This window comes from Protopterus annectens, chromosome 13.part0, assembly GCF_019279795.1.
Source record: "Protopterus annectens isolate FY-2018-M chromosome 13.part0, PAN1.0, whole genome shotgun sequence".
Classification (NCBI taxonomy): Eukaryota; Metazoa; Chordata; order Ceratodontiformes; family Protopteridae; genus Protopterus; species Protopterus annectens.
The window spans coordinates 679548686-679574178 of record NC_056747.1 but is presented as its reverse complement, the minus strand read 5'-3'; the positions used below and the strand labels follow the sequence as shown (position 1 = coordinate 679574178).

General features: G+C 43.2%; 1 protein-coding gene across 1 annotated transcript in view; it reads right to left on the bottom strand.

The window, feature by feature from the left end:
* Positions 1-25493, bottom strand: part of RPA1 (replication protein A1) — a 1048235-nt gene that overhangs the window by 292128 nt on the left and 730614 nt on the right. Inside the window, exon 13 of the mRNA XM_044054876.1 lies at positions 20399-20534. Within this exon, the coding sequence (XP_043910811.1) occupies positions 20399-20534 (136 nt within the window). The remainder of the gene's footprint in view (positions 1-20398; positions 20535-25493) is intronic.

The window sequence follows — 25493 nt, the reverse complement described above, 5'->3', positions numbered from 1 at the left end:
CGTTGAAGCATAGGTATCTTCTGCAAGATTCCCTGATTGGGATGTGCTGGTCTGCTTCTTTTAAATCTAGTGTTGCCAACCAGGCATCTTTGCCTAGTAAATTAAGTAATTGAAGAGTCAGCATCTTGAAGTTTGGAATTTCCAAAAAGGTGTTTAGAGTAGACAGGTCCAGGATAGGACACCATGAATTGTCTTTTCTGGGTACCAGAAAGTCTCTAATAGAAACCTTGTCCCCTTCTACTCTTCCGGTACCAGTTGAATAGCTCCCATGCTTAAGAGAGAAAGTACTTGTTTTTTGGGCCTCTGCCCACTGATTTGGGGGTAGGTCCGGCCAAACGTTTGGTGTTGGCAACATGTGGAAGTGAAATCTCTATCCGTGGGACACTATTTAAAACCCATTTATCCTGGGTAATGAGTTCCCAGTTCTTTGCATGAAGAGCAATCATTCCCCCCAAAGGGGCAGTCAGTTGAGAAGTGCTTGGAAATTTTTAAACTGAAGTCATTGAGACAGTTTACCATAAGGGGGAGTCGTATTACTCCCAGACTTGGAAGTGGAAGCCCCCCCAGTGCTTAGTCCTGTGTGTCCCTTGGGACTGAAACCTGGGGCTTTTGCTGTGTCTGGGTTTGGCTCGAGAAGACCTGGAAGAAGCTGGAAAGGACCAATTCTTAGAGGGCCAGTGCCTACTAAATCTAGGAGGCTGAACTTGTAAGAAATCTAACAGTTTGCATAGATTTAGCTTTATCTTCCATCTTTTTAAGAACTTCCTCAGCCGTGTTGCCAAACAGGCAGTCCTGATTTATGGGAGCACCCAACAATTTAGCTTTGGCAAGGATTGCTCCTTTAGCCAAGCATGCCGTCTGAGCACAGACCCAGTAACAGCAGCCCAGGCAAGAGGCCTCTAATGAATCAAAACCACACTGCAAAGTATGTTTTCCAACTTGTTCAGCAGAATGTATTAAATCCTGTAATACTTTATTTTCCACACAGTCAGGAATAAACATCATTTTCTGTTTAAGCAATCCAATAACATGTTGCTGATACGTTAACATATGAAACTAGCAGTTTAAAGCCCTAATGGCCAAGGTTGCAGAAGTGTAAACCTTCTCACCCCATCTATCCAATCTTTATCAGAAGGGGTAAGATTTTTAGCAGTAAAAGCCTTAATGCCCTTGGGCTCCTGTGAAATAGTCTCTGGATCTGCAATAGGATTTTTAAAAAGGAACTTGTGTGACTCAGGGGACCCTGTAGTATCGGTCAGTTTTTCTGGGAGCAGGAAAGCAAGGAATCAGGGGCCAAACTAGATTCCGAAAAAGCAAGCATCAACAATGTCTAGCACAGGAGGAATAGCTAAAGGCCTATGCTGAGGTAGGAGTAAGACATCCCTAAGCCTCTTTTCTGAATCAGAAAAATCCTGGCTTTCCCAGTGGAAATGCTCCTTTAGAGTATGCAAGGTTTCCCCAAAAGAAAAATTCTCTGGAGGGGAAGCAGAGGGAATGCAGTCCTCTGCATCAGAATCCTCATAAGTAGATAAGGGCAAGTCTAGATCAGAAGAATAAAAAAAAAAACAGAATACTGGTCAGAAGATTCATAAACTTTAGTCCTAGGCTTCTTAGAAAGGAGAGGTTGGGTACCCCTCAGGAGGTATTAAATCTTCAGTCATTCTTGTTTTTTAGGCATAGAGGCCTGGGCATCTTTTAGGCATGGTTCGAGATATGGGCCTAAATGAAAAAGGAGGCGTTGGTTTAATATGCAAGTCTGTAGGCCTGAATACACCCTCAGAAGCCGGTGCCTGCATAGTGGCTCCGGACCCATCCAAGGTAGACACATCCGCAGGTTCCATAGATGAAGCATCTCGCGGCATACCGGACTCTGAATGGGTCTCAGTAGAGGCCTGCGAATCAGAAGTAGCGGGCATCAGGGGCTGCGAAAGCACCTCACCGAGTACCAGCGAACTGGCAACTGGCTTAGAAGAGTCACCGGCAGTTTTGGACCTCGGCGGCCTCTGTCTATCTTTGCGTTTTTTTTGGAATCCCGGTAGTCTGATGGCTAACTGACGACATTTCTAGATAATAAAACAGAGAACCGAAATTTTAGAGGTGAAAATATACCAACGGATAGTGCGCTGATTAAATAAAGCATAAAACTGACAGCAAGGCATGTCGTGGTCAGGGCCTAGGCAAGGAATACAGTACGAATGAAAATCTTTACTTGCAATGAAATTAACTTTTATTGACATCGGTAAGAAGCAAGAAAAAGTTTCCCCAATGGGGTACTTGGCTTTAGTTGAAGACTTCGGTTCTGAAATGAAAACTTCAGGAGTCGGCCGACCGGCACTTGCGAACTGCTTCGGGCACCGCACGGCAAGAAAGACTGATGCAATGGCATCAGCTGCATGTTTTATACCCCTGACGTCATGGAAGAAGGGACAGCAACAGACGCAGGACCCAAGACTTTGTTAATCAGGCCGAATGAGGGCTACCTGCAAGCACATAACCCAAATGTAATGACTGCAACAGTGAAACACTTAGAACATCTTGCCTCTACCCACTGATTTGGGGGTAGGTCTGGCCAACCGTCTGGGGTTGGTAAGGAGTGGAAGTGGAATATGTAACCTTGGGAAACTACATTTCAAACCCATTTGTCTTGGGTAAGGAGTTCCCAATTTTTTGCATGCAGGGCAATCTTTCCCCCTAAAGGAACAGTCAGTTGAGCAAGGCTTGGAAGGTTTAAAGTTAAGTCATTGTGACAGCTTACCATAGGGGTGTTTTACTACTTCCAGCATTGGAAGTGGGAGCCCCCCCCCCCCACACACACACACTGCTTAGGCCTGTGAGTACCCTGGGACTGGAGCCTGGGTGTTCTGCTCGTTCTGGGTTTGGACTGAGTCCTGGAAGAGGCAGGAAAGGACCAATTCTTAGAAGGCCAATGCCTACTAAATCTGGGAGGCTGCACCTGCAGGAAATCTAACAGTTTGCATAGACTTAGCTTTTTCCTCCATCTTTAAGTACTACTACTTCTTTGTTGCCAAACAGGCGGTCTTGGTTTAAGGGAGCATCCAGTAATTTAGCTTTAACATGATCTGGCAAAGATTGCTCTTTAAACTAAGCATGCCTTCTAAGTACAGACCGAGTGACAGCAGCCCTGCAAGATGCATCTAATGAATCAAAACCATCATTGTAAAGTATGTTTTCCAACTTGTTCAGCAGAATGCATTAAATCCTGTAATTTTTTTTTCAGCAGTCAGGAATCATCATTTTCTATTTAAGCAATCCAGTAATATGTTGCTGATACTTTAACATATGAAACTGTCAGTTTAAGGCCCTAATGGCCAAATTCGCAGAAGTGTATACCTTCTTACCCCATCTATCCTGGGCCCTGGAATCCCTATCAGAGGGAATAGGGTTTTTGGCAGTAGTAGCCTTAATGCCCTTGGGTCCCTGTGAAATGGTCTCAGGATCTGCAGTAGGATTTTTAAAGAGGAACTTGTGAGAGTCAGTTACCCTGTAATACCAGTCAGGTTTTCTGGGAGCAGGAGGTAAAGTGTCAGGGGCCAGGCTAGATTCCGAAAAGGCATCATTTAAGTCCAGTACAGGAAGGATGGCTAAAGGCCTGCATTGAGGTAGGAGTAAAAATTCCCTAAGCCTCTTTTTGGAGTCAGAGTAATCCTGGCTTTCCCAGTGGAAATGCTCCCTAGGAGTATGCAAGGTTTCACCAAGAGAGAAATCCTCTGGATGGGAAGCAGAGGGAATGGAGTCCTCTGCATCAGAATCCTCACAGGTAGATAAGGGCAACTCCTGGTCATCGGAGAAAACAGAAATTTCAGAATCCTGATCAGAAGGAAAATCAGTCCTAGGTCTCTTAGAGGGAGAAGGGTGGCTTCCCCTGATTAGAGTAATAAGGTCTTCAGCCATTCTTATTTGTTTTTTAGGCATAGGGGCCTGACCATGTGGTCTGGGCGTCTTTTTACACATTGATAGAGTCTGAGGCCTTGAAGAAGATGGCGTCATAGGCCTAAATACACCCTCAGAAGCCAGTGCCTGCACAGCGGCTCCGGACCCATCCAAGGTAGAGACATCTGCAAGTTCCACAGTTGAAGCATCTCGTGGCATACCAGACTCCGAATGGGTCTCAGTAGAGGCCTGCAAATCTTTAGTAGCAAGTATCAGGGGCTGTGAAAGCACCCGAGTACTGGCAAAATGGCGACTAGCTTAGGAGAAGCGTTATCGGCAGCTTTGGACCTCTGCGTCTGTCTGTCTTTATCTTGCATTTTTTCGGAATACTGGTAGTCGGGTGACTTACCGAAGCCATTTCTGGAAACTTGAACAGAGTACCAAAATATTTAGATGCAAAAATGAACAGACGATTAATAGTACGAGGTTTGAATAATGCACAAAACAGACTAGGTACGTCGTGGTCTAGGCCTAGGCAAGGAATGCAGTACAAATGAAAATATTTGAGGTATTTGCTATCCACAAGAAATACAATTGTTAACTTTTACTGACATCAGTTTAGAGCAAGAAAAGGGATCCCCAATGGGGTACTTGGCTTTAGTCGAAGACTTCGGATCTGAAACTCGAAAATGAATATTTCAGGAGAGTTGGCCGACTGGCACTTGCAAACTGCTTCTGCTTCGGGCACTGCACGGCAAGAAAAAGACTGATGTAATGGCGTCGGCTGCATGCTTTTTACCCGACTACCTGACGTCATGGAAGATGAGACAGCAACTGACGCAGGACCCAAGACTTTGATAATCAGGCCTACTGAGGGCTACCTGCAAGCAGATAACCCAAATGTGATGACTGCAACAGTGAAACACGAAGAACATGTGGGTACCAGTGCTGGAGTGGCCAGTCTGGTGCAATAAGGATTGCCCTCGGCCTGTCCTGCTTCTCTTGAGTAATACTTTCGAGAGGGGGGGGGGCATAGATTGAGTGTGTTGTCCCATGTAAAGGATAGGGCCATCCACTTTCCATGCTTGGCTATGGGGAGTTCTGGTGCAAAACTGATGGTTCTAGGGGGAAGCAAAGAGGTCCACCTCTGGTGTCCCCCACCTGCAGGTTAGAAGCTTGAATGAATTGGGTTCCAGTTTCCACGCGTGTGGGTCCATTAGATTTCTGCTCAAGTTGTCTGCCAGTGAATTTTGTTTGCCTGGCAGGAATTGAGTTTGCAGGTGCACTTGTTTCCTCAAGGCTGTGTTCCACAGAGCCATGGATAACCTGCAGAGTAGGTAGGAATGAGTCCCCCCTGCTTGTATCACATGACTGTGGTGGTGTCTGTCTATCAAGAGTTGTCCTGGAAGGATAAGGTATTTGAAGGCTGTTGGGGCATTCTGTAGAGCTAACATTTCTTTTTGATTGATATGCAGGTGCATTTGTCCTGGACTCCATTTGCCTTGAATGCATTTGCCTGCCACGTGAGCCCCCCATGCATAGTCTGATGAGTCTGTTGTCAGGGTTTGGGAAGCAGAGGGTTGAGTGAAAGGGAGTCCCTTGTGGTTGCAGGCCTCTGCCCACCAAAGGAACTCTGCCCTTAAGCAAGGAATGATTGCATTCCCTCTTTCCAGGTCCTGATAATGTTAACACCACAGACTTTTTAAGTACCACTGAAGTTTCCTCGTATGCAGTCTTGCATATGGAATTAGAAGAATGCATGAGGCCATGAACCCTAGGGCTTGCAGAATTTTTTGTGCGGACAGCTGGGTTTGTAGGGCCAGTAGTTTGAAGTAATTTGTCAAATAAACCTGCTGTTTTGGAGTGAGGAATGCCATCTGGGAAGTTGTGTTCAAGCTTGCTCCCAGGAATTCAATTTCTTGGCTGGGTACCAGATGAGATTTCTCATCTTTGATGGTATACCCCCAGAGAAGTTGAGTCTTTACAAATGTCATGTGCTGAAGTAACAATTCCCGACTGTCCGCCTGAATTAGGCAATTGTCCAAGTATGGGTAAATTTGAATGTTTCTCTGCCTGCAGTATGCAATGGCTGGAGCCAGGCACTTTGTGAATACCCTGGGCGCAGTAGATAAGCCAAAGTGAAGTGCAAAGAACCAATAGTGCATACAGTCTGCCCTGAAACAGATATTTCCTGCAAGATTCCCTTATGGGGATGTGCAGGTAAGCTTCTTTTAAGTCTAGGGTGACCAGCAAGGATTCCTTGGCTAGCACAGGCAGCAGCTGTTGGAGTGTAAGGATTTTGAACTTTGGTACCAAAATTGACGGATCCAGGATAAGGCGCCAAGAATTTTCTTTTCTGGGCACCAGAAACAGTCTGGAGTATAAACCCTGTCCCCTTTGCTCTGTTGAGCAGGTTGAATATCCCTGCTACTGAGATGAGAAAGTATTTGCTTTTGGGCCTCTGCCCACTGGTTCGGGGGAAGGTCTAGCAATCCGCTTTGGGTTGCCAGTGAATGGAAGTAGAATTTGTATCCCTGGGAAACTATGTTTAAGACCCAATGGTCCTGGGTAATGTATTCCCAGTTTTTTGCATGCAGGATGAGTTTTCCTCCTAGGGGTGCAACTACTTGGGCATGGCTGGGCAGGATGCAGAAGTCATTGTGAACTTTTCCCATAAGACGGTGGCTTACCACTCCGTTTTTTGAGGTGGGAGCACTCCATTGCTTAGGTCTGTGCATACCCTGAGACTGTAGTGTCTGTGGTCTGCTGCCCCTAGGTTTGGACTGAAGGCCTGGGAGGGACTGGAAAGGACCAGTTCTTCGAAGGCCAATGCTTACTGAATTTAGGTGGCGGCACCCGTAAGAAATCTTTAACAGTTTGCATAGATTTAGCTTTTTCTTCCATCTTTTTAAGTTCTTCTGCTTTTGTGCCAAACAATTGTAATTTAGTGGAGCATCTAGCAATTTTGTTTCGACAAGGTCTGGCAAGATTGTTCCTTCAGCCAAGCATGCCTTCTCAGAACAGACCCAGTGACAGCAGCCCTGCAAGATGATTCTAAGGCATCAAAACCACACTGCAAAGTATGTTTACTAACTTGGTTTGTAGAATGCATTAACTCTTGTAAATCTATTTTCTGTACAATCAGGAATCAACATTTTGTTTAATTAGTTCAATAATATGCTGCTGGTACTTCAACATGTGAAACTAGCAATTTAAAGCCCTGATGGCAAGAGATTCAGAGGTATATACCTTCTTACCCCATCTGCCTAAAGCCCTAGGAATCCCTGTCTGAAGGGGTGGGGTTCTTGGCTGTAGTAGCCTTAATACCTTTAGGTCCCTGGGAAATGATCTCTGGATCCGCAATAGGATTTTAATAGAAATTTGTGAGAGTCAAGTACTCTGTAGTACCTGTTAGGCTTTCTAGGAGCTGGAGGTAAAGTATCAGGGGTAAGACTGGATTCCATGAAGATATCTACAATATCCAGGACAGGGGGTATAGCTAGAGGCCTGTGCTGAGGCAAGTCTAAGAATTCTCAGTCTCTCTTTGGACTGTGGGTAGTCCTGGCATTCCTAGAGGAAATGCTCTCTTAAGGTATGCAAGGTTTCACTGAAAGAAAAGTCCTCTGGAGGTGAGGCAGAGGGAATGGAATCCTCTGCATCTGAATCCTCATAGGTAGATAAGGGCATGTCCTGGTAATCAGAGGAATCAGAGTCATCGGACTTGGTTCTGCAGAATCAGAAGGAAAATCAATTCTTTGTTCTTTAATTAGGAGAAGCCATCCTCCCCCCTCTAAAGTAATAAGGTCTTCAGCCATTCTAAGCATTTGTTTCTGTCACAGGAGCTTGAGAATATGCTTTGGTCATCTGTTTTCTAGGCGTAGTGTGAACTCTGGGCCTGAGGAACTCGCTAGTTTTTGTCAGAAACTAAGTAGTCTGTTTAATGTGAACATCAGGAGGTCTGAATATACTCTCAGAAGCTGTTGCCTGCACAGCGGCTCCGGACCTATCCACGGTAGACACATTTGCAGGTTCCATAATTGAAGCATCTCGTGGCATACTGGATGCTGAATGTTCTCAGTGGAGGCCTGCGAACCTGTAGAAATGGGTATCCGGGGCTGTGAAGGCACCTCACTGAATACCAGCAGACTAGCTTAACGGAAGCGCTTCTGTGGATCACTAGTGATATCTTCTCAGCGCTTCTGTGGATCACTAGTGATATCTGCATTGCTTACTGTACTTATTTCCTTGTTTCACTTGAAAGTTACTGTTTGTCGTTTTTGCATTTAAGTTACCTGTAACACATTGCACTTAAGTTACCTGGCATTTGCTCACTAAAGCAATTATATAAGTCAGCACTAAAAATTAAAAGCACTACACCCTCACTCCCCACTGGCCCTGGTTTTCAATTAAGGAATTGCCAATATTATTCTAGCATGTCCAAAGGTCAGTTGTCAATCTCCTCTCCGGTCCAGCTGGTGAATCTGGGAATCTTGAGGCAATGTTACAACTGCCTCAAGTACACAGACAACCCTCTCCTCCTCCCAACAAATTCCAACACATGAGAGATGCAACCATATAGCCAAACTGGAGGCTAAGCTCTCTCAACTCATTACTGGCATAACCAGTCAGGAGAAGGAAACCACACTCACTACAATTCCAGTCTCACATAGACCTACCATGACAGCAAACCAAACACATAATCACACAAAAACATACTCGGAGGCTCTAAATAAAGATCTGCCGAAGCACAGAGACCTCCAAAGCAGACACCCAAGCAGCCACTACCCCAAAACAAAACACGTGCAACACATCTCACAAAGCCAGTGTGCCAAACAGTCACAGCCCTTAAGACTAAACACACCTGATACACTTGTAATAGGTGACTATCGTCAGGCACACTGACGTCCCGCTCACCAGGCTGAACAAGGAGAGGGTCACGGAGAGCAGCCTGTCGGGTGCTAGGATCCGCCACATTACACAAGCACTCAGGTCACTCCAAGGCAAGTACAAATATGACTCAGTCATTGTCCATGCTGGTGTGAATGACCAGAGACGTACCTCCCTGGACTACATGAAAAGAGACATAAAGGAGCTCTCTAAGCATGTAGCCCAGGCCGGTATGACCCTGACCTTGAGTAGCATCTTACCCTCACCAAGAATGAGGTCACAATATGAAGACAAGATGATCAATTTCAACAATTGGCTTAAGTACTGGTGTCATTCAAAGGGGATCCAATGCCTGTCAGCTTGGGATGATATGCTCGACAAGCCATGATGCTTCGCTAGGGACGGCTTGCACCTGTCACCCCTGGGCTTTCGGATATTGGCAAAGGCTCTTGCTACCCCCATAGTGCCTTTTTTAGGCAAGGGTCAAAAGACAAACCCACCTCCATAGGTATCACAAGGGATAAGAATCTAAGAGTAATGCTACTCAACGCCAGAAGTCTAAACCTCAAGATGCACGCACTCGAAACTCTCCTTAGCATGGAAAACACTGATATCTGTGCAACAACAGAAACCTGGTTCAGGGCTCCAGAGAGCACCCCACTACCAGGTTATACATCATGCCATGCTTTTCAGCCCCAAAACTTGGACCGAACCACAAAAGGAGGGGGAGTATCGATATTCAAAGATACCCACACCTTCAGGTTGGTGGCAAAGCACGAAGCATCAGAGACTATCCACGTGCAACTAACAGTGGGTAAAACTGCCTTCCAGTCTATAGCCTGCTACAGACCACCCTCCCAAACCCAGGAACCCCACTCGGCCTTCCTGAGAACACTGGAAAATATGAAGGTCTCTCCAAACACCATTATATTGGGCGACTTCAACTACCCAAACAGACTGGGAGCATTACTCTAGCTCCAACACCCTAGCCCAAAGGTTCCTAAAATTTATAAACTCAAATGCTATGGAACAACTTACCACTCCCACAAGAGGGGAAAACATACTGGACCTGATCATCACCAACATGGGGACTCTATGCTCCAGACCAGAAGTGTATCCCTCACTGGTAAGATCAGACCATAAACTAATCTCACTGGATATTCACATCGCGACCCCACCCCCTGCCTAGAAAACCACAGTGAAAAACTTCTCTAAAGCAAATTTCACACTCCTCAAAACTGAGGTGGAATCCTTCAAAGCCCCCGGGCCTGTGGAAAATACGGCCCAGACCATGAACACCTTCAGGAATGCATGGATCATGCGATCCCAAATAAAACCAAGACCCAATCCTCCAAAGGCAGACGTCCTGTCTGGTGGACCCCAGCCATAAACAAACTATACAATAGAAGGAGGAAGCTACTAAATGATAGAGCAAAATCCCAAAAAGGGAAGGCATCACTGATCAGTATTAGCAAAAAACTACGGGCGCACATAAAATTGTCTAAGGCCAGCTTCGAGACAAATTGCACAGGACACTAAGGATAATCACAAGGCTTTCTTTAGTTATGTTAGGAACCTGGGTGGTAATTCCCAGATATGCTCAGAATTAGTCCAAAATGACAAAAAATACACTGAACCCACAGACATTGCCAACATCCTAGCTGACAGGTTCAGCACAAACTCCCCCCCCCCCCACCAAAAGGGCAAATATCTATCCCAGCAGAGTGCTGCCCCCCTGACATCTCAGATGCTCAGGTAAGAGCTGCCCTCTCCAAAGCAAAAAACACAGCATGAATGGGACCAGATGGTGTCCCGGGCTGCGTCCTACATGAACTCCAAGAAGAGCTAAACCCAAACATAAAACTGTTCAATCTCAGTCTTACTACAGGATATGTGCCCAAAGAGTGGCGTACAGCAACAGTGATCCCTCTCCATAAAAGTGTTGCCTCAACGGATCCTGGAAACTATCGCCCCATAAGCCTGACTAGCTTGGTCTGCAAAGCTATGGAAAGGATCATCATGGACCTCAAATAAAGATATTAGGGACCTACAAACACTGGATCCTACCCAGTTCGGCTTTAAGGGCAGATCCTGCCTCTTAAACCTGGTTGATTTCTTTGAAACAGTCACCAAGGCCATTGACGAGAGGAAGGTGGTCCACACAGCCTACCTGGACCTCGCAAAAGCCTTTGATACAATACCCCACTTGGGCATTATAGATGAGCTCACCAGCTTAAATATAAACCCCTATGTCACTAGACGGATTGCAAACTGGCTCAAGGACAGAACCCACATAGTTAGAATTGCTGGAGCCATGTCAGACTCCAAACCAGTTACACGTTGTGTCCCACAAGGCTCAGTCCTGGGACCTCTCTTGTTCGGTATATATTTCTCGGAGGTACAGGCCAACATGGAAGGACTGTGGCTGACCAAGTTCGCAGATGACTGCAAACTGGGCGCCATAATTGACTCTCCAGCCGGCACAAGCATCCTCCAAAAGGGCCTCATAGAAACAGACAACTGGTGCCAGAGCCATGGCCTCAAGCTAAACGCCAAAAAGTGTATAGTCATCCCCTTTGGCAAAAACAAAGTGCCCACAAATTACCACATAGGTGGTAATCCATTAAGTACAGAAGTAGTAATTAGGGACCTGGGGACCCAAGTTGATAGCAATCTCTCATTTGACAACCACGTGGCCAAAGTGGTTAGAAAAACATTTTATATAGCCCACCTAATCATGAAGGGATTCACATCTAGATCAGGGGACGTCATCGTGCCTCTTTACTCATCCCTCATCAGGCCCACAATTGAGTACAATGCCCTTTTTGGGATGTACCTTACCAGACACCTGCAGAACTGGAAAGACCCCAAAAGTACCTCACCAAGAGGATCAAAGGGCTCAAACAGATGCCATATGCCGCCCGGTTAAAGAAACTCCAGCTCTACTCAGTGGCATACTGCCTGTTCAGAGGCGATCTGTGCCCGACGTATAAAGCCATGTCCAACCCGGAATTAATGGACATGCTGCACCTCAGAAAATCCAAATCCCATCGAGCTACGCGCTCGAGAGACTTGAACCTCAGCACTAAAATAAATAGGACATGCTGGAGGGACAGATTCATAACCCAGAGGCTCCCTTCACTCTGGAATAAAATCCCAGTCCAGGTTAGGCAGAGTCCCTCATTGACTCTCAAGAGGAATCTTGATGAGTGGATGGGAGATCGTAGGTTTATCCCGGGTATCACTTCTGTCACTGTTAGACAGAGGCACAGTATACTAACCTCGAAAAAGGGCATAGCAAAATAAATTTAAAATGGGTGGCGAAAGCCAAACACATTCTGGCTAGGCTTATAAATGCCCTAGGGCAGATAGCCTAGTATGAACCTATGAACCTATAAGTGTCAGCAGTTTTGGACCTATGCAGCCTGTGTCTGTCTTTATACTTACATTTTTTAGGAAGATAGTTAGTCGGATGGCTTATCAAGGCCATTTTGGAATATGGAGAATGAGAGCGAAAGAATTTAGCAACAAAGATAACCCTACGACGAATAGTTTGGACGTCAAGGCACTAAACTGACAGAGGAAAATTGTGGTCTGGGCCTAAACAAGTAACGGAGTAAAAATGAAAATCTCTGTGAGGTATTTGCTTTCCACAGGCAAGACAATTAACTTTTTCTGCCATCGGTTAGAGCAAGAAAAAATTATCCACAATGGGGTATATAGCTTTAGAACACATCAGGTTTGAAACTTGAAAAATGTAAATTTCAGGTAGCGGCCGACCAGCACTTGCAAACTGCTTCAGACTCCCGCGCGGCAAGAAAAGCTGATGTAATGGTGTTGGCTGCATGTTTTATACCCCTGACGTCATGGAAGAAGTGACAGCATCAGACGCAGAAATCCCAAGACTCTGGTATTCGGGCTGACTGAAAGCTACCTACAGGCAGATAACCCAAGTGTGATGACTGCAACAGTAAAACACGAAGAACATCCGGCAACAGGAGATGTTGTGGTCTGGGCCTAAACAAGTGACGCAGTATTAATTGAAGTCTGTGTGGGATTTGCTTTCCATAGGCGAGACAATTGTTAACTTTCGGACATCTGTTAGTGCAAGAAAAAAGGATCCCCAACAGGGTACTAAGCTTTAGATGTTTTCAGCTGTAATTCAAACTCTACTAGCGACTGACTGGCACACTTGCGAACTTGCTTCTGCTACGGGCTCAACGGCAAGAAAAACTGATGTAATGGCGTCTGCTGCCTTGCTTTATAGCACCGACGACGTGGCAGTCAGCAAATGACAGCAGCAGACGCAGAAAAACATTGACTCCAGTATTTGGGCCAGCCAAGGGCTACCACAGCAGGGATAACCCACAAGTGATTACTGCAACAGTGAAAACACGAAGAACATATGCTTTTACATGATTTGACTGCTTGACTGTTCCACCTTTTTTCACTCCGATGACCTCAGGGAAACACAGTAAGCATTTTCAGTCTGTAGAAGACAGCTGTGGACTTCTCTACTCGCATTTCTGGGTCAGAATGACAGAAGAATGGAGTGCTGTATGTCAGTTACAGAGGCATCCACAACATGCTTATTTTACCCCAACTATAGAATCCAAGTTCAATATACTACATGGGAGCCTAGGATAGAGGAGTATCCATAAAGAATACAGCCTGAAAGACAGACAAGTATCACATGAATGTAAAGAACATAGTTAGAGCAGAACTATTCACAAGACTGTACACAAACATAAAAGGACAATGAATTTAGGAGGAATGGTAATTATTCCCTTGAAATAAAAAAATGTAACAGCGTACAGTAAACAAACTGGAAGAAATCAGCCAGGAAACAGTCTCAAAACATGTAAAATAATTAAGACAAAGGAAACCTCGCTGACAGATAAAGCAGCTTATTCAACCAAGTCTTCAACTACAGTAGAGACAGAATACTTGGGGGGGGGGGGGTTGGGGGGAAATCTAACCTGATGCACATGTGCATTTACTCTCGCCACTCAGGTTACCAAAGCCCTACTCTGCACAAACCTGAGCAACAAAAAGCAACAGTTCTTCTGGATCAAGACAGATTTACACTATAACCTATGTAAAATGGCACTGATATTGTCCCCACAAAACACACCACTGTAATATACAGTTCAAAAGCTGACAAACTGAGCACTTTCATTTCTATAAAATTGGACTTATCTATTTAAATGGATGGGCTACTGTGTAATTTAAGTTCTGATGAAGTCTCATTTTATAGTGATGAAACAGAAAGAGGTTAATCTATTTGTTGATTAGTTTTTGAATTATATACAACTGGGTTTTTGTGGGGACATTATCAGCACCAGTTTACATAGGTTATAATGCGACTAGCAGAGCTTTTCTTTTTTGCTTTATAGCCTTACACTCACTTACATGGACTGCTATGGGTCCTGAAAAGAAAACTGACAGCTTAAAAAAGTACAGTTTTGTACCTAGCATAAATGTAGATGTCTGATAGACATGCAACTGCAGTCATAACATGTGGGTTGTCCTGCCTCAGGCAGCCCTCGGTCGGCCGGATTCCAAAGTCTGGGTCCGACGTCAGCTGATGTCGCATTTCTCTCCGTCAGAGCGGCTGGAGTACATAAGCATCAGCCGACGCCATTTTCTTCAGTGTTTCTTGCCCCAGATGCCAGGTGCCCTCCAAGGAAGGCTGTAATCAAATTGGAAGACAAAAACAGGATTCCAAACAAATAAATGAGCAATAAAACAAATACACCATAACATATATCCCCAGCTAAGAGAAACAGGGATAGGAGTGGACCCTAGGCATAGAGGGGTATGGAGGGTGGGAAAATCCGACTGCAGTTGCATGTCTATCGGACATCTACATTTATGGTAGGTACAAAACTGTACTATGTCCTTCAAGAATGCAACTGCAGTCATAACATGTGGATATACTATAGCTTAGCTGGGGGAGGAGGAATGCTCTAGGAGAAAGATGGTGTGGCAATCAAACCCTGCAGGACTGCTGAAGCAAAGCCTGCTCTGGATCTGGAGTATAGAGGGAGATTGTAGTGTTTGGAAAATGTATGCACGGAGCTCCATGTAGCAGCTTCTAGAATGTCCTTAGTAGGCACCCCTCTTAAGAATGCTGTAGAGGTGGCTGTAGCTCTTGTGGAATGTGGTCTGACATTGGCTGGAACAGTCTTTCCATGAAAGGAGTAACAGAATCTGATGCAATGTCCAATCCATTTTGAAATAGTCTGTTTTGAAATTGCTTTTCCTTGTACTGCAGGGGCGTAAGCTACAAAAAGTTGTTCAGACTTCCTACTAGCCTTGGTTCTGTCCAGGTAGTAACGAAGTTGTCTATGGATGTCCAAAGTATGCAACAGTCTTTCCCCTTGTTCTCAGGATTGGGGAAGAAAGCAGGCAGATGAATGGCTTGATTTAAAGAAATCTTAGATACCACCTTTGGCATAAAAGTAGGGAGGTCCTTAATGAAACCCTGTCTCTGTGAAAAATAATAAAGGGTGGTATTGCCATTAGGGCCTGTAGCTCCGAAACCCTTCTTGCTGAGGTAATTGCCAACAGGAAAGCTGTCTTCTATGAGAGAAATTGCAAGTCAACTGAAGCTGCTGGCTCAAATGGAGGTAGAGTCAGTTTTTCTAAGACAAAATTGAGGTCCCAGGCTGGAACTGGGGCCTTTCTTGGTGGCTTAATGTTCTTGATTCCCCTGAGGAATTGCCTTAGTAAAGGGTGTGAAAAAACTGGAGGATCAGCGTTGTATCTAGCTGAAACAGCAGATGCATGTATCTTTATGGAAGAATATGAGAGTCCGTTCTTTAACATATCTGCCAAATATTCCAAGATGAGTGGGATGTTCAACAATGATGCATCATATGTCCCTTGCTGGTATTCCAATTGCTGAATCTTTTCCACTTTGCTAAATAAACCTTTCTGGTGGATGGTCTTCGAGCCTCTGTTAGTATCCGCTGTACTTCCTTGGAGAGAGATAGGCTGAAGTTATTTATGGGATCTCCCAGGCTGTTAGCTGCAGTGTCTGTAGATTTGGATGCACTGTTTCGAAGTTGTGTTGAGTCAGAAGTAGAGGCCATTGGGGAAGGGCCCACCTCCTGGTGTGACATATGCTCCGTAGTAATGGGTACCAGTGTTGTCTTGGCCAGTCCGGAGCTATTATGATTCCCTTGGGTCTCTGCTTTGATCTTTAGTAATACTGAGGTCATCAGTGGCAGAGGTGGAAATGCATAGATTGTTAGGGAGTTCCAGTTGAATGAGAGGGCATCTATTTTCCAAGCTTTTGGATGGTATGTCCTTGTGCAGAATTTTGGTAGAAGATGGTTGAGATGAGAGGCAAATAGGTCCACTTCTGGCTTGCCCCGTGTCGAAGTGAGTTGTCTGAAGGCCTTCGGATGTAACCTCCACTCGTGTGGGTCTGTGAAATTCCTGCTTAGGCTGTCCGCCAAAACATAGTCTTTTCCTGGGACAAACTGGGATTGTAACTGGATGTTTAGGCTCAGTGATTTCTCCCAAAGATGCACTGTCAGTCTGCAAAGGGGGTAAGAGTGGGTGCCCCCTTGCTTGTTTATGTACCACATCGCAGTGGTGTTGTCTGTCCGTATCAGTAAATGGCCTTGCTGGAGTTGGTGTTGAAAAGCCTCGATGGCATGCATTACTGCCAGCATTTCCTTTTGGTTTATATGCAGATGTGTTTCCTTTGGAGACCATTGTCCTTGTATACACTTGCCTTCCATGTGCGCCCCCCATCCAAGGTCTGAGGCGTCTGTGGTCATGGTCTGTGTTATCTGTGGTTTTTTGAATGACATACTTGTGTTTGCCTGGCTCACCGAGGCCCACCATAGGAATTCCTTTTGTAGGCATGGAATGACCGGTATGATTGTCTCCAAGTTGTTGCTGTGTTGAGACCAAATACTTTTTAGGTACCATTGAAGCTTTCTCATGTGTAGTCTTGCTAATGGAACCAGGAGAATGCAGGATGCCATGTAACCCAGGGCCTGTAGGAATCTCCTTGCAGTCATCTGGGTGAGTTTTGCTAAACCTTTGAAGTAATGAGTTAGCTTCTCTTGCTTGTCTTCTGTCAGGTAAGCCATCTGAGAGGCTGTGTCTAGTTTGGCTCCTAAGAAGATTTGCTGGGATGGCTGCAGTCTTGACTTTTGGAAGTTGACTGTGTATCCCAGAGCTTGAAGTAATCGTATGACATAATCCAGGTTTTTTGTCCGCTTGTATGAGGCAGTCGTCCAGGTACGGGTAAATTTGTATCCCCCTGGAGCCTGCAATGAGCAATTACTGAAGCCAGGCATTTTGTGAATACTCTGGGCGCAGTAGATAAGCCAAATGGCAATGCTGAGAATTGATAATGCTCTGGCCCTGCAAGAAATCTGAGGTATCTTCTGCAGCTGTGTCTGATAGGGACATGCAGGTATGCCTCCTTGAGGTCCAGAGTAATCAGCCAAGACCTCTTGCCCAGCATGGGAAGAAGTTGCTGTAGAGTCAGCATTTTGAACTTTGGTACTATGAGAAAGGTGTTTAATGCGGACAAGTCCAGTATTGGTCTCCATAGAGATTCTTTTCTTGGAACAAGGAACAGTCTTGAGTAAAACCCCTGGTCTTGTTCTTGTTGTGGAACTCTTTCTATTGCTTTCATCCGAGTCAGCAGAGTGATTTGCTTGATGGCCTCTGCCCTCTGGTTTTGTGGTAGGTTTGGCATGCCTTGTTTTCTTGGTAAGGTATGAAAATGAAACCTGTACCCTCGGTCTATAATGTCCAAAATCCATTTGTCCTTTGTCAGTCTGTGCCAATTTTCTGCAAACAGAGATAATTTCCCACCCAAGGGAGCTTCTATTTGTTCCCTGGTAGGCGGTAGTAGAGGAAAGTCATTGAGATTGTGGTTGTGGGGCAGGTGAAACCCCTGCATCACTTCTTTGGTTTCCTGGCTGCCATTGTCGTCCCCTGTAAGGGCCTCTGTATTGGCCTCTTCCTCGGCCACGTCTGTTCTTATCCCTTTGAAACTTTTCTGTATTAGGAAAGGACCAGTTTTTAGAAGGCCAATTCCTACTGAATCTAGGGGGTTGAACCTGGAGAAAATCTTTCACTGTCTGAACTGATTTTGCTTTTTCTTCAATGGTCTTTAACACATCCTTAGCATTGGCACCAAAAAGCTTGTTCTTTTCCAAAGGTGCATCCAGAAGTTTTGCTTTTACATGATCTGGTAGAGGTTGATCTTTTAACCAAGCATGTCTACGAATGACTGCCCCTGTCATAGCTGCCCTACATGAAGCTTCCAGTGCATCATATCCACACTGCTGGAAGTGATTGCTTACTTGCTGAGTGTTATGTACAGCTTCCTGCAAAGTCTTCCTGTCTAAAGGATCAGGAGTGGCTAAAGTTTTTTGTAAATCTTCTAAAAGGTAATCCTTATATTGTAACATATGAAAAAGGCAATTTAAAGCTCTCATAGATAAGGTAGTGGATGTGTAAACCTTTTTGCCCCATCTCTCTAATGATCTAGCCTCCCTGTTGGAGGGCAATGGATTTTTAGAGGTGGAGGCTGAAACTCCTTTAGGCCCCTGTGAAATAGTTTCCAAATCCGCAGAATGGGCCCTGAATAAATGGGAATGAGTTTCTGGGACCCTGTAATACCTGTCTGACTTGGCTGGAGCAGGAGGAAGAGAATCAGGGGTAGCACTAGAGTCAGCATATAAATCATCCAGAACATCAAGTACAGGAGGAATAGCTAAGGGCCTGTGCTGGGGCTTCTTAAGGAAAGTCCTCAGGCGTTTCCTAGAATCAGAATATTCCTGACCTTGCCACTTGAAATGCTCCCTCATGGTGTGCAGAACTTCCCCAAAAGAAATATCCTCAGGAGGGGAGGCAGACGAGATGGAATCTTCTGCATCCGAGTCCTCATAGGTCTGGAAGAGCTCTTCCTGGCTATCAGAGTGGACAGAGCCCTCAGAATCTTCATCAGAAGGAATAGGTTCAGAGGTTTCAACCCGGGGCCTTTTATCCGAAAGAGGCTGGGATCCTCTCTCAGGATGGGCCTGTGAACCTCTAATCATGGAAATTAAATCAGCAGCCATGGACATAATTTGTGTCTCTGGGGTAGGCTGAGGTAAGGATTTAGAAGTAAGATGCTTTGTTTTGCTGGCTGCCTTAGCCCTAGTGTAGGCCTTAATAGACATGGCCATAGGAGGCCTGGCAGCTCCACGTGCAGGAGTGACCTTGTCTACAGCAATGGTCTCAGGCATTTCCTCGGTTTCGGTATCCGGAGGAAAATCGATAACTGGCGTCGGAGGGATGTCCGGAATCGGAGTCGTCGGTAATGCGGTGTCTTCGGTTTGGAGCGGTGGAGAGAGAGTCTCAGAGGGAACCGGAGCACTCGCGCTAGGTTTTGGCATGGAGTCGGTGGTAGACGCGGGCCGAGGGTGTCGGTCCCGGTCCTTTCGCTTTTTGGGAGTTTGCGATGTCGGAAGATCCGACGGCATGGTGTAAGCAAATTTATCGGCGAAAAAGTCTTCAGCCAACTCTGCCCGGTGCCTGAGTGCGCTTGTTGAAGCGAGCACAGGCTACACAGGCAGAGACGTTGTGGTCTGGGCCCAGGCAAGGAAGACAGTAAGAGTGGAAATCCTTATGAGGTATTTGTTTACCACAAGAAAGACAATTGTTAACTTTTTCAGTTATTTCTGACATCAGCTGAGGCAAGAAAAGGTCCCCAACGGGGTACTTAGCTTTTTTGATGACTTCGGGATCGAAGAATACAGGAGCTGACCGACCGGCACTTGCGAACTGCTTCTGCTTCGGGCACCGTGCGGCAAGAAAGACTGGAGAAAATGGCGTCGGCTGATGCTTATGTACTCCAGCCGCTCTGACGGAGAGAAATGCGACATCAGCCGACGTCGGACCCAGACTTTGGAATCCGGCCGACCGAGGGCTGCCTGAGGCAGGACAACCCACATGTTATGACTGCAGTTGCATTCTTGACGGACATCAGTCAGCAGTTGCCTACAAGTATACCCCACACTTTTTACAAGGTTCCAAGTATCAACCCTTATTTTTCCCTTGATGCAAGAGCCTTTACCACTGAAGTCATTATAATCATTGTGTGTACAAAAGCCTCATCAGTTATGACAAATACAGACAACAGTGCAGGACCAAGCGCCACCTAACGAAATGGGGCTCTACAAATGGTTTACAGCAATTTCATTGCAAAGCTACACAACATGCTGCTTACTGAATCTTCAGTCTTTCTTTACTTTCCAACAGGGCCTGTGACAACACAAGACATTTCTAGTACTCCATGTTAAACCATTTTATACAGTCTTCTTCCTGCTTCTAAAATGGTAGTGCACATTTTATATTGGTTACTACCCTGCTCCTAAACTGGAGTCCTTGTAACTGCATTTTGGTTAACCTGGCTCTTTAGCAATTATACTTTTAACATTCAGCTGCATGCATAAAACATTTGCAGTGGTTCCAAACTAGCACTTTAAGTCATACTACTACACAAGTCTAAATACTTTGTAAGCTATACTTATGAAAATTATGTACACCACACACATTCTACTTGGTTAATAAACAAGCTTCAAAAACTGTTCCCCACCTTATCACCATGGCCAAGGTTTTCGTTTTTAACTTCCAACAAAGTTTTCCAGTTGGTATTTCCACCTCCTCCAGATGCACCACCTCTCTGGTCAGAAATTGATGTCCCCTCTAGAGACTGACCAACAGAATCAAACCTATAAAGCAAAAATACGGTTTCAGTTACTGACATCCAACCAAGAACACAAGGAGTGGTTGGTCGTACTTCTTCACTCCTAAACTTTCAGCTAAGTGCAACAGCAATAATAAACATAACAGACCTGTGTATGTTGATAGGATATAGAGTGACGAGTCAAAATGATCTCAGCCCAACAAACAATGAAGGAATTTCACATGCATTATGCAGGTTCATGAATCTCAAACAAGCTTTTTTCAGTGTACTTCAGAATCAAATGCTCAAATCTTTAGAGCATAGCCCTCTTGTAATGAAAGCAGAATATTCAAGTCTGAGTGCAACAGCCTAAATGGGAATGAACAGACATATGCGTACACAAACAAGCATGTCAACTGCACATGTGAGGTAGGTCACGCCATAAATCTTTGGTATCTTGCAGTCCAAAACATACAACTGCATCATCACAGAAGCACAAAAAGTATGACAGGATACACTGCTGTTCTAAAAACAACCAGGAATATAACATTCTGGAAGATTATGTTGTAGTCCATCACAAAAGCAATGCATCTTTTCACCTGAACCCATTTCCTTGGGAGATGAAGCCTGAATAAAACAAGTGGTTTAAGAAATTACAGCCTAGAATACAGCAGTCCAACAGGTTTAGGACGTGTGATATGGTCCAACAAATTAAACTCTACATTTTAAGATTTCCTTGAATTACATCTCTCGATTTTAAGATAACCAGGGCGAATGGATCAGTTAGGGATCAAAACGTTATACCCCCAAACTAACTGGGCCAATGGCTTGAGAATGGGATCAACCCACTGTCTTGCTGCTTTGCAAGAACTTCTGTAGAAATAAAGCTATACAGGCACAATGGCCAAGCCCTAGAGAAAATCATGGTTTCCCCTCACCAAATATGTTGCATAAAGAGATTGCTAGTCTTGCTCTGCTTTCAACAATACATTTTGTAATAAAGGAAAGAGTGGGAAGGCACACACAGTAAGGTCTGAATCCACTGTATTGAAATTTGAGGAATAAAGGAGGTTTTAATATGGTTATTGCAGTGCAAAGCCCACTTCAGGCATGCTCTACAATCTCTTGAAAAGTCTGAACTCCGCTATCCATGAGCTGGTTAGCTTCCTGCTCAAGTGATCTACTACCCTGTTCTGTAAACACAGATGCACTGTTAACAACCGCTGGTTATTTTGTATGGCTTACTTCTAAATCCATGAGTCTCAGCAATCTTCAGAAGAGGTTTCCCTTTGTTGATGTACAGCATAAGTTATGTTACTCATACAGATTTGAGGATGGCCTGTTTGAAAATTGACAAAGAAAAAACGCCAGCAACGAAGTTAGACTGTAAAAGGTAGTTTATTAAGGTAATAATAAACTACCCAAACACCAGATAGGTCCCACATACCGGTTTCGGCCCAGGTACTAACCCAGCCTTCTTCAGTGTATATCAACAGAACCATTCAAAAAATAATGGTGTTTATATATAACATACAATTCCATGATTGGTTATATTGATCAATCAATCAAGCTCATGAATATTAAACAAATATGACATTTCAATAATAAATGTAGCATTTAAATAATAAGTACAACCAAACATGTTTATACAAAAATTAATAATGTAACATATGATGTGTAAAGAGACATATGTGTGAGAAAATTATTTGAAATCCATGTTTAGTATTTGTTTGTTATTATATTCTATAAATATTCATTTAATCCTGGATTTAACAAAGCACCAAGTTTGGTGATCCACTTTTTTTCTTTTAGATCAAGTTTAGTGTGCCAACCCCCTTTGTTACTTCTATCACCAATAATTTGCTCTGATAATGCTAGTTTTGGTCTACATGCTCAAGATTTGTGTATGAGGTTTAAGAACAGGGGATATAACTCAGGTTTTGTTACAATGGCTTTGAATCATGCATCTGCATTACACAGACCTAACTTGTTAACATACAAACCAAAACCAAACAAGAAAAGCATACTGCGTTTTACTACCACGTATGGTAGAAACACTAATGCTTTCATCAACATTATCAAAGCAAATTGGAATATATTGGAATCAGATGTTAAAACCAAATCTATTGTTCCAAATACATGTTTGTTTTCATTTCGAAAGGGCAAAAATCTAGCTGGACACTTTAATCATTATAAACACCATTTGGAAGCTTCTTTATCCAATATATACCAAACAACAATTCTGGGTGATAAACTTATAGGTTGTTTTCCCTGTGGACATTGTGTCAATTGTAAATTCATAGCAAAAACCAAAGAGTTCACAAGTCGAAATAGCAATCAAGTGTTTGACATAAAATTTTTTGCCAACTGTAACACGGATTGGGCAATTTATATGGCACATTGCAACTGCCATTCATTTTATGTTGGGCAAACTTCGCCCAGTTAAGTTACGGATATCGGAACATTTGAGCGACATCAGATGTAAGAAAACATCTAATGCGCTATACAAACACACATTGATGCATAATAAAGCTCAATTTCGCTTCACAATAATTGATAAAATTATTGGTGATAGAAGTAACAAAGGGGGTTGGCACACTAAACTTGATCTAAAAGAAAAAAAGTGGATCACCAAACTTGGTGCTTTGTTAAATCCAGGATTAAATGAATATTTATAGAATATAATAACAAACAAATACTAAACATGGATTTCAAATAATTTTCTCACACATGATATGTCTCTTTACACATCATATGTTACATTATTAATTTTGTATAAATATGTTTGGTTGTACTTATTATTTAAATGCTACATTTATTATTGAAATGTCATATTTGTTTAATATTCATGAGCTTGATTGATTGATCAATATAACCAATCATGGAATTGTATGTTATATATAAACACCATTATTTTTTGAATGGTTCTGTTGATATACACTGAAGAAGGCTGGGTTAGTACCTGGGCCGAAACCGGTATGTGGGACCTATCTGGTGTTTGGGTAGTTTATTATTACCTTAATAAACTACCTTTTACAGTCTAACTTCGTTGCTGGCGTTTTTTCTTTGTTACTTATCTGCCTTACAGCCGTGCAACTCCTTGCGTGCAGGATACAATTTGGTTGATGCTGTTTGAAAATTGCCCAGAAAAGCTGAGGGTCTTTCAGACTAACGTTTTGAGCTCAGCTGCTCTAGACCAGACTGACATCGATGAACTCTGCTCCCCATGCATAACGTAATGATTCTATCAGAAAATGAATCCTTATCATAAAGCAGTAAGATCATTCCTCTTGATAAGTTACTTCAGTATGCTCTTTCATACGGTGAGACGGAAGGATCATCATTTCCCAGAAATCATTAGACAGATTAGACACTTCTGAGAAATTTTGGATTTTTCCTCGTGTAGTAGCACTTTACAATGAATGAAAAGGACAGGATCATTTACGCCAACCTACTGTTACAGTTTGCTGTTTAGTGAAGTTTGGCAGCAGTGCGCAGCAGTTCTTCCATGGAGGAAAATTCATTTGCAATGAATCTATGACTGCTTCTAGTACAGCCATCCATGTCAGAGTCAAAAATGACTTCTTGTGCCTTGCTATTCTAAAATATTGCATCACTAAAACCGATGTAAAATGGTCACACTTTCTCCCATAACATTTTATATATATATATATATATATATATATATATATATATATATACACATACACATATATGTACACATACATATTAAAAAAATTATATATATATATATATATATATATATATATATATATACACACATACATATATATACATATATATATGTATATATATATATACATAAATATATATATATACATAAATATATATACATACATATATATATATATAAATAAAATACACACACTAACTACATAAGCAGCAACAAACCACGATGTAACCAAAGGTAGATACTGTGTCATCACAAAAATTAAGCAAAACACAGCATCACCATGGCTAAAATTAAAAATGAGTTTAATACCATGTAAAACAAAAATATAAGTGCTTTTGGACATTTACCATATCCTTCTTCAGATCTAAAAAACTTACTTTAAAATGTGAATCACATATTAAAGTACTTTAGATCTGAAGGACATTGTGTCTGAAAGCACTTTTTGTTTTACATGGTATTAAACTCATTTTTAATTTTAGCCGTGGTGATGATAGTGTTTTGCATACATCTGTGTGTGCATTATATTTTTTGATCAGGTTTGACTGATCAAGTTCCTGGTCTCGAGTTGACCTTTTTGGAAACTAGAAATATGGAAGAGAAGCTCTGGCCTTTGACTGAAACACACCCATTTATCTACCTTCTTTGTTAGGTGACAACAGTAGCCGAAGAGCTTCTTTACATTTGTGTGCTGGTGTTCATGGAACAGACTACATTTGTGGTTCTTCCTGGAATCATATAATGTAATCTGGACATTAAGTTGGAGTGTTGGCGTAAAGGCTTGTAACCATTTGCAGAATCTTTGGCTGTGGTTTTCCATCATTAATCTGGAGAGGATGGGAATAGTCTTTTCTTGCATATTCTTTGTCCACTAACTTGTTGGGTATGCATTCCTTTCCTAAAAGGGGCTTCTATCACACTAGTACCTTTTCTGAAATTGCAAAGTAAGGAGATAATCTTGTCTTTTCCCTTTTCACCGGTAAACAGGAATATCTAAAAGTTGTGATCTTACATTAAAGATAAACAAGCGCCAAGCTAAATATATTCTACTTACCACTCTAGAATTAGCTAAGCTAGAAGAGGTATCTACAGCATTCCTTAATATGCACACACAAATGTCTTAATTGTAGCAATGAGCATTTCCAGCCATGTGTACAGTGCTGGGGCTTGGAAGCTTTTGAATTGGTGTTGAAATAGAACTCTTGACAAATTAACATATGAAACAATTTGGAGAGTTTACAGCCAAATTCTTGGACATACACATACATTATAATTATAATGTACATATTTGAGTAGATTCACTGCTGACGTCCT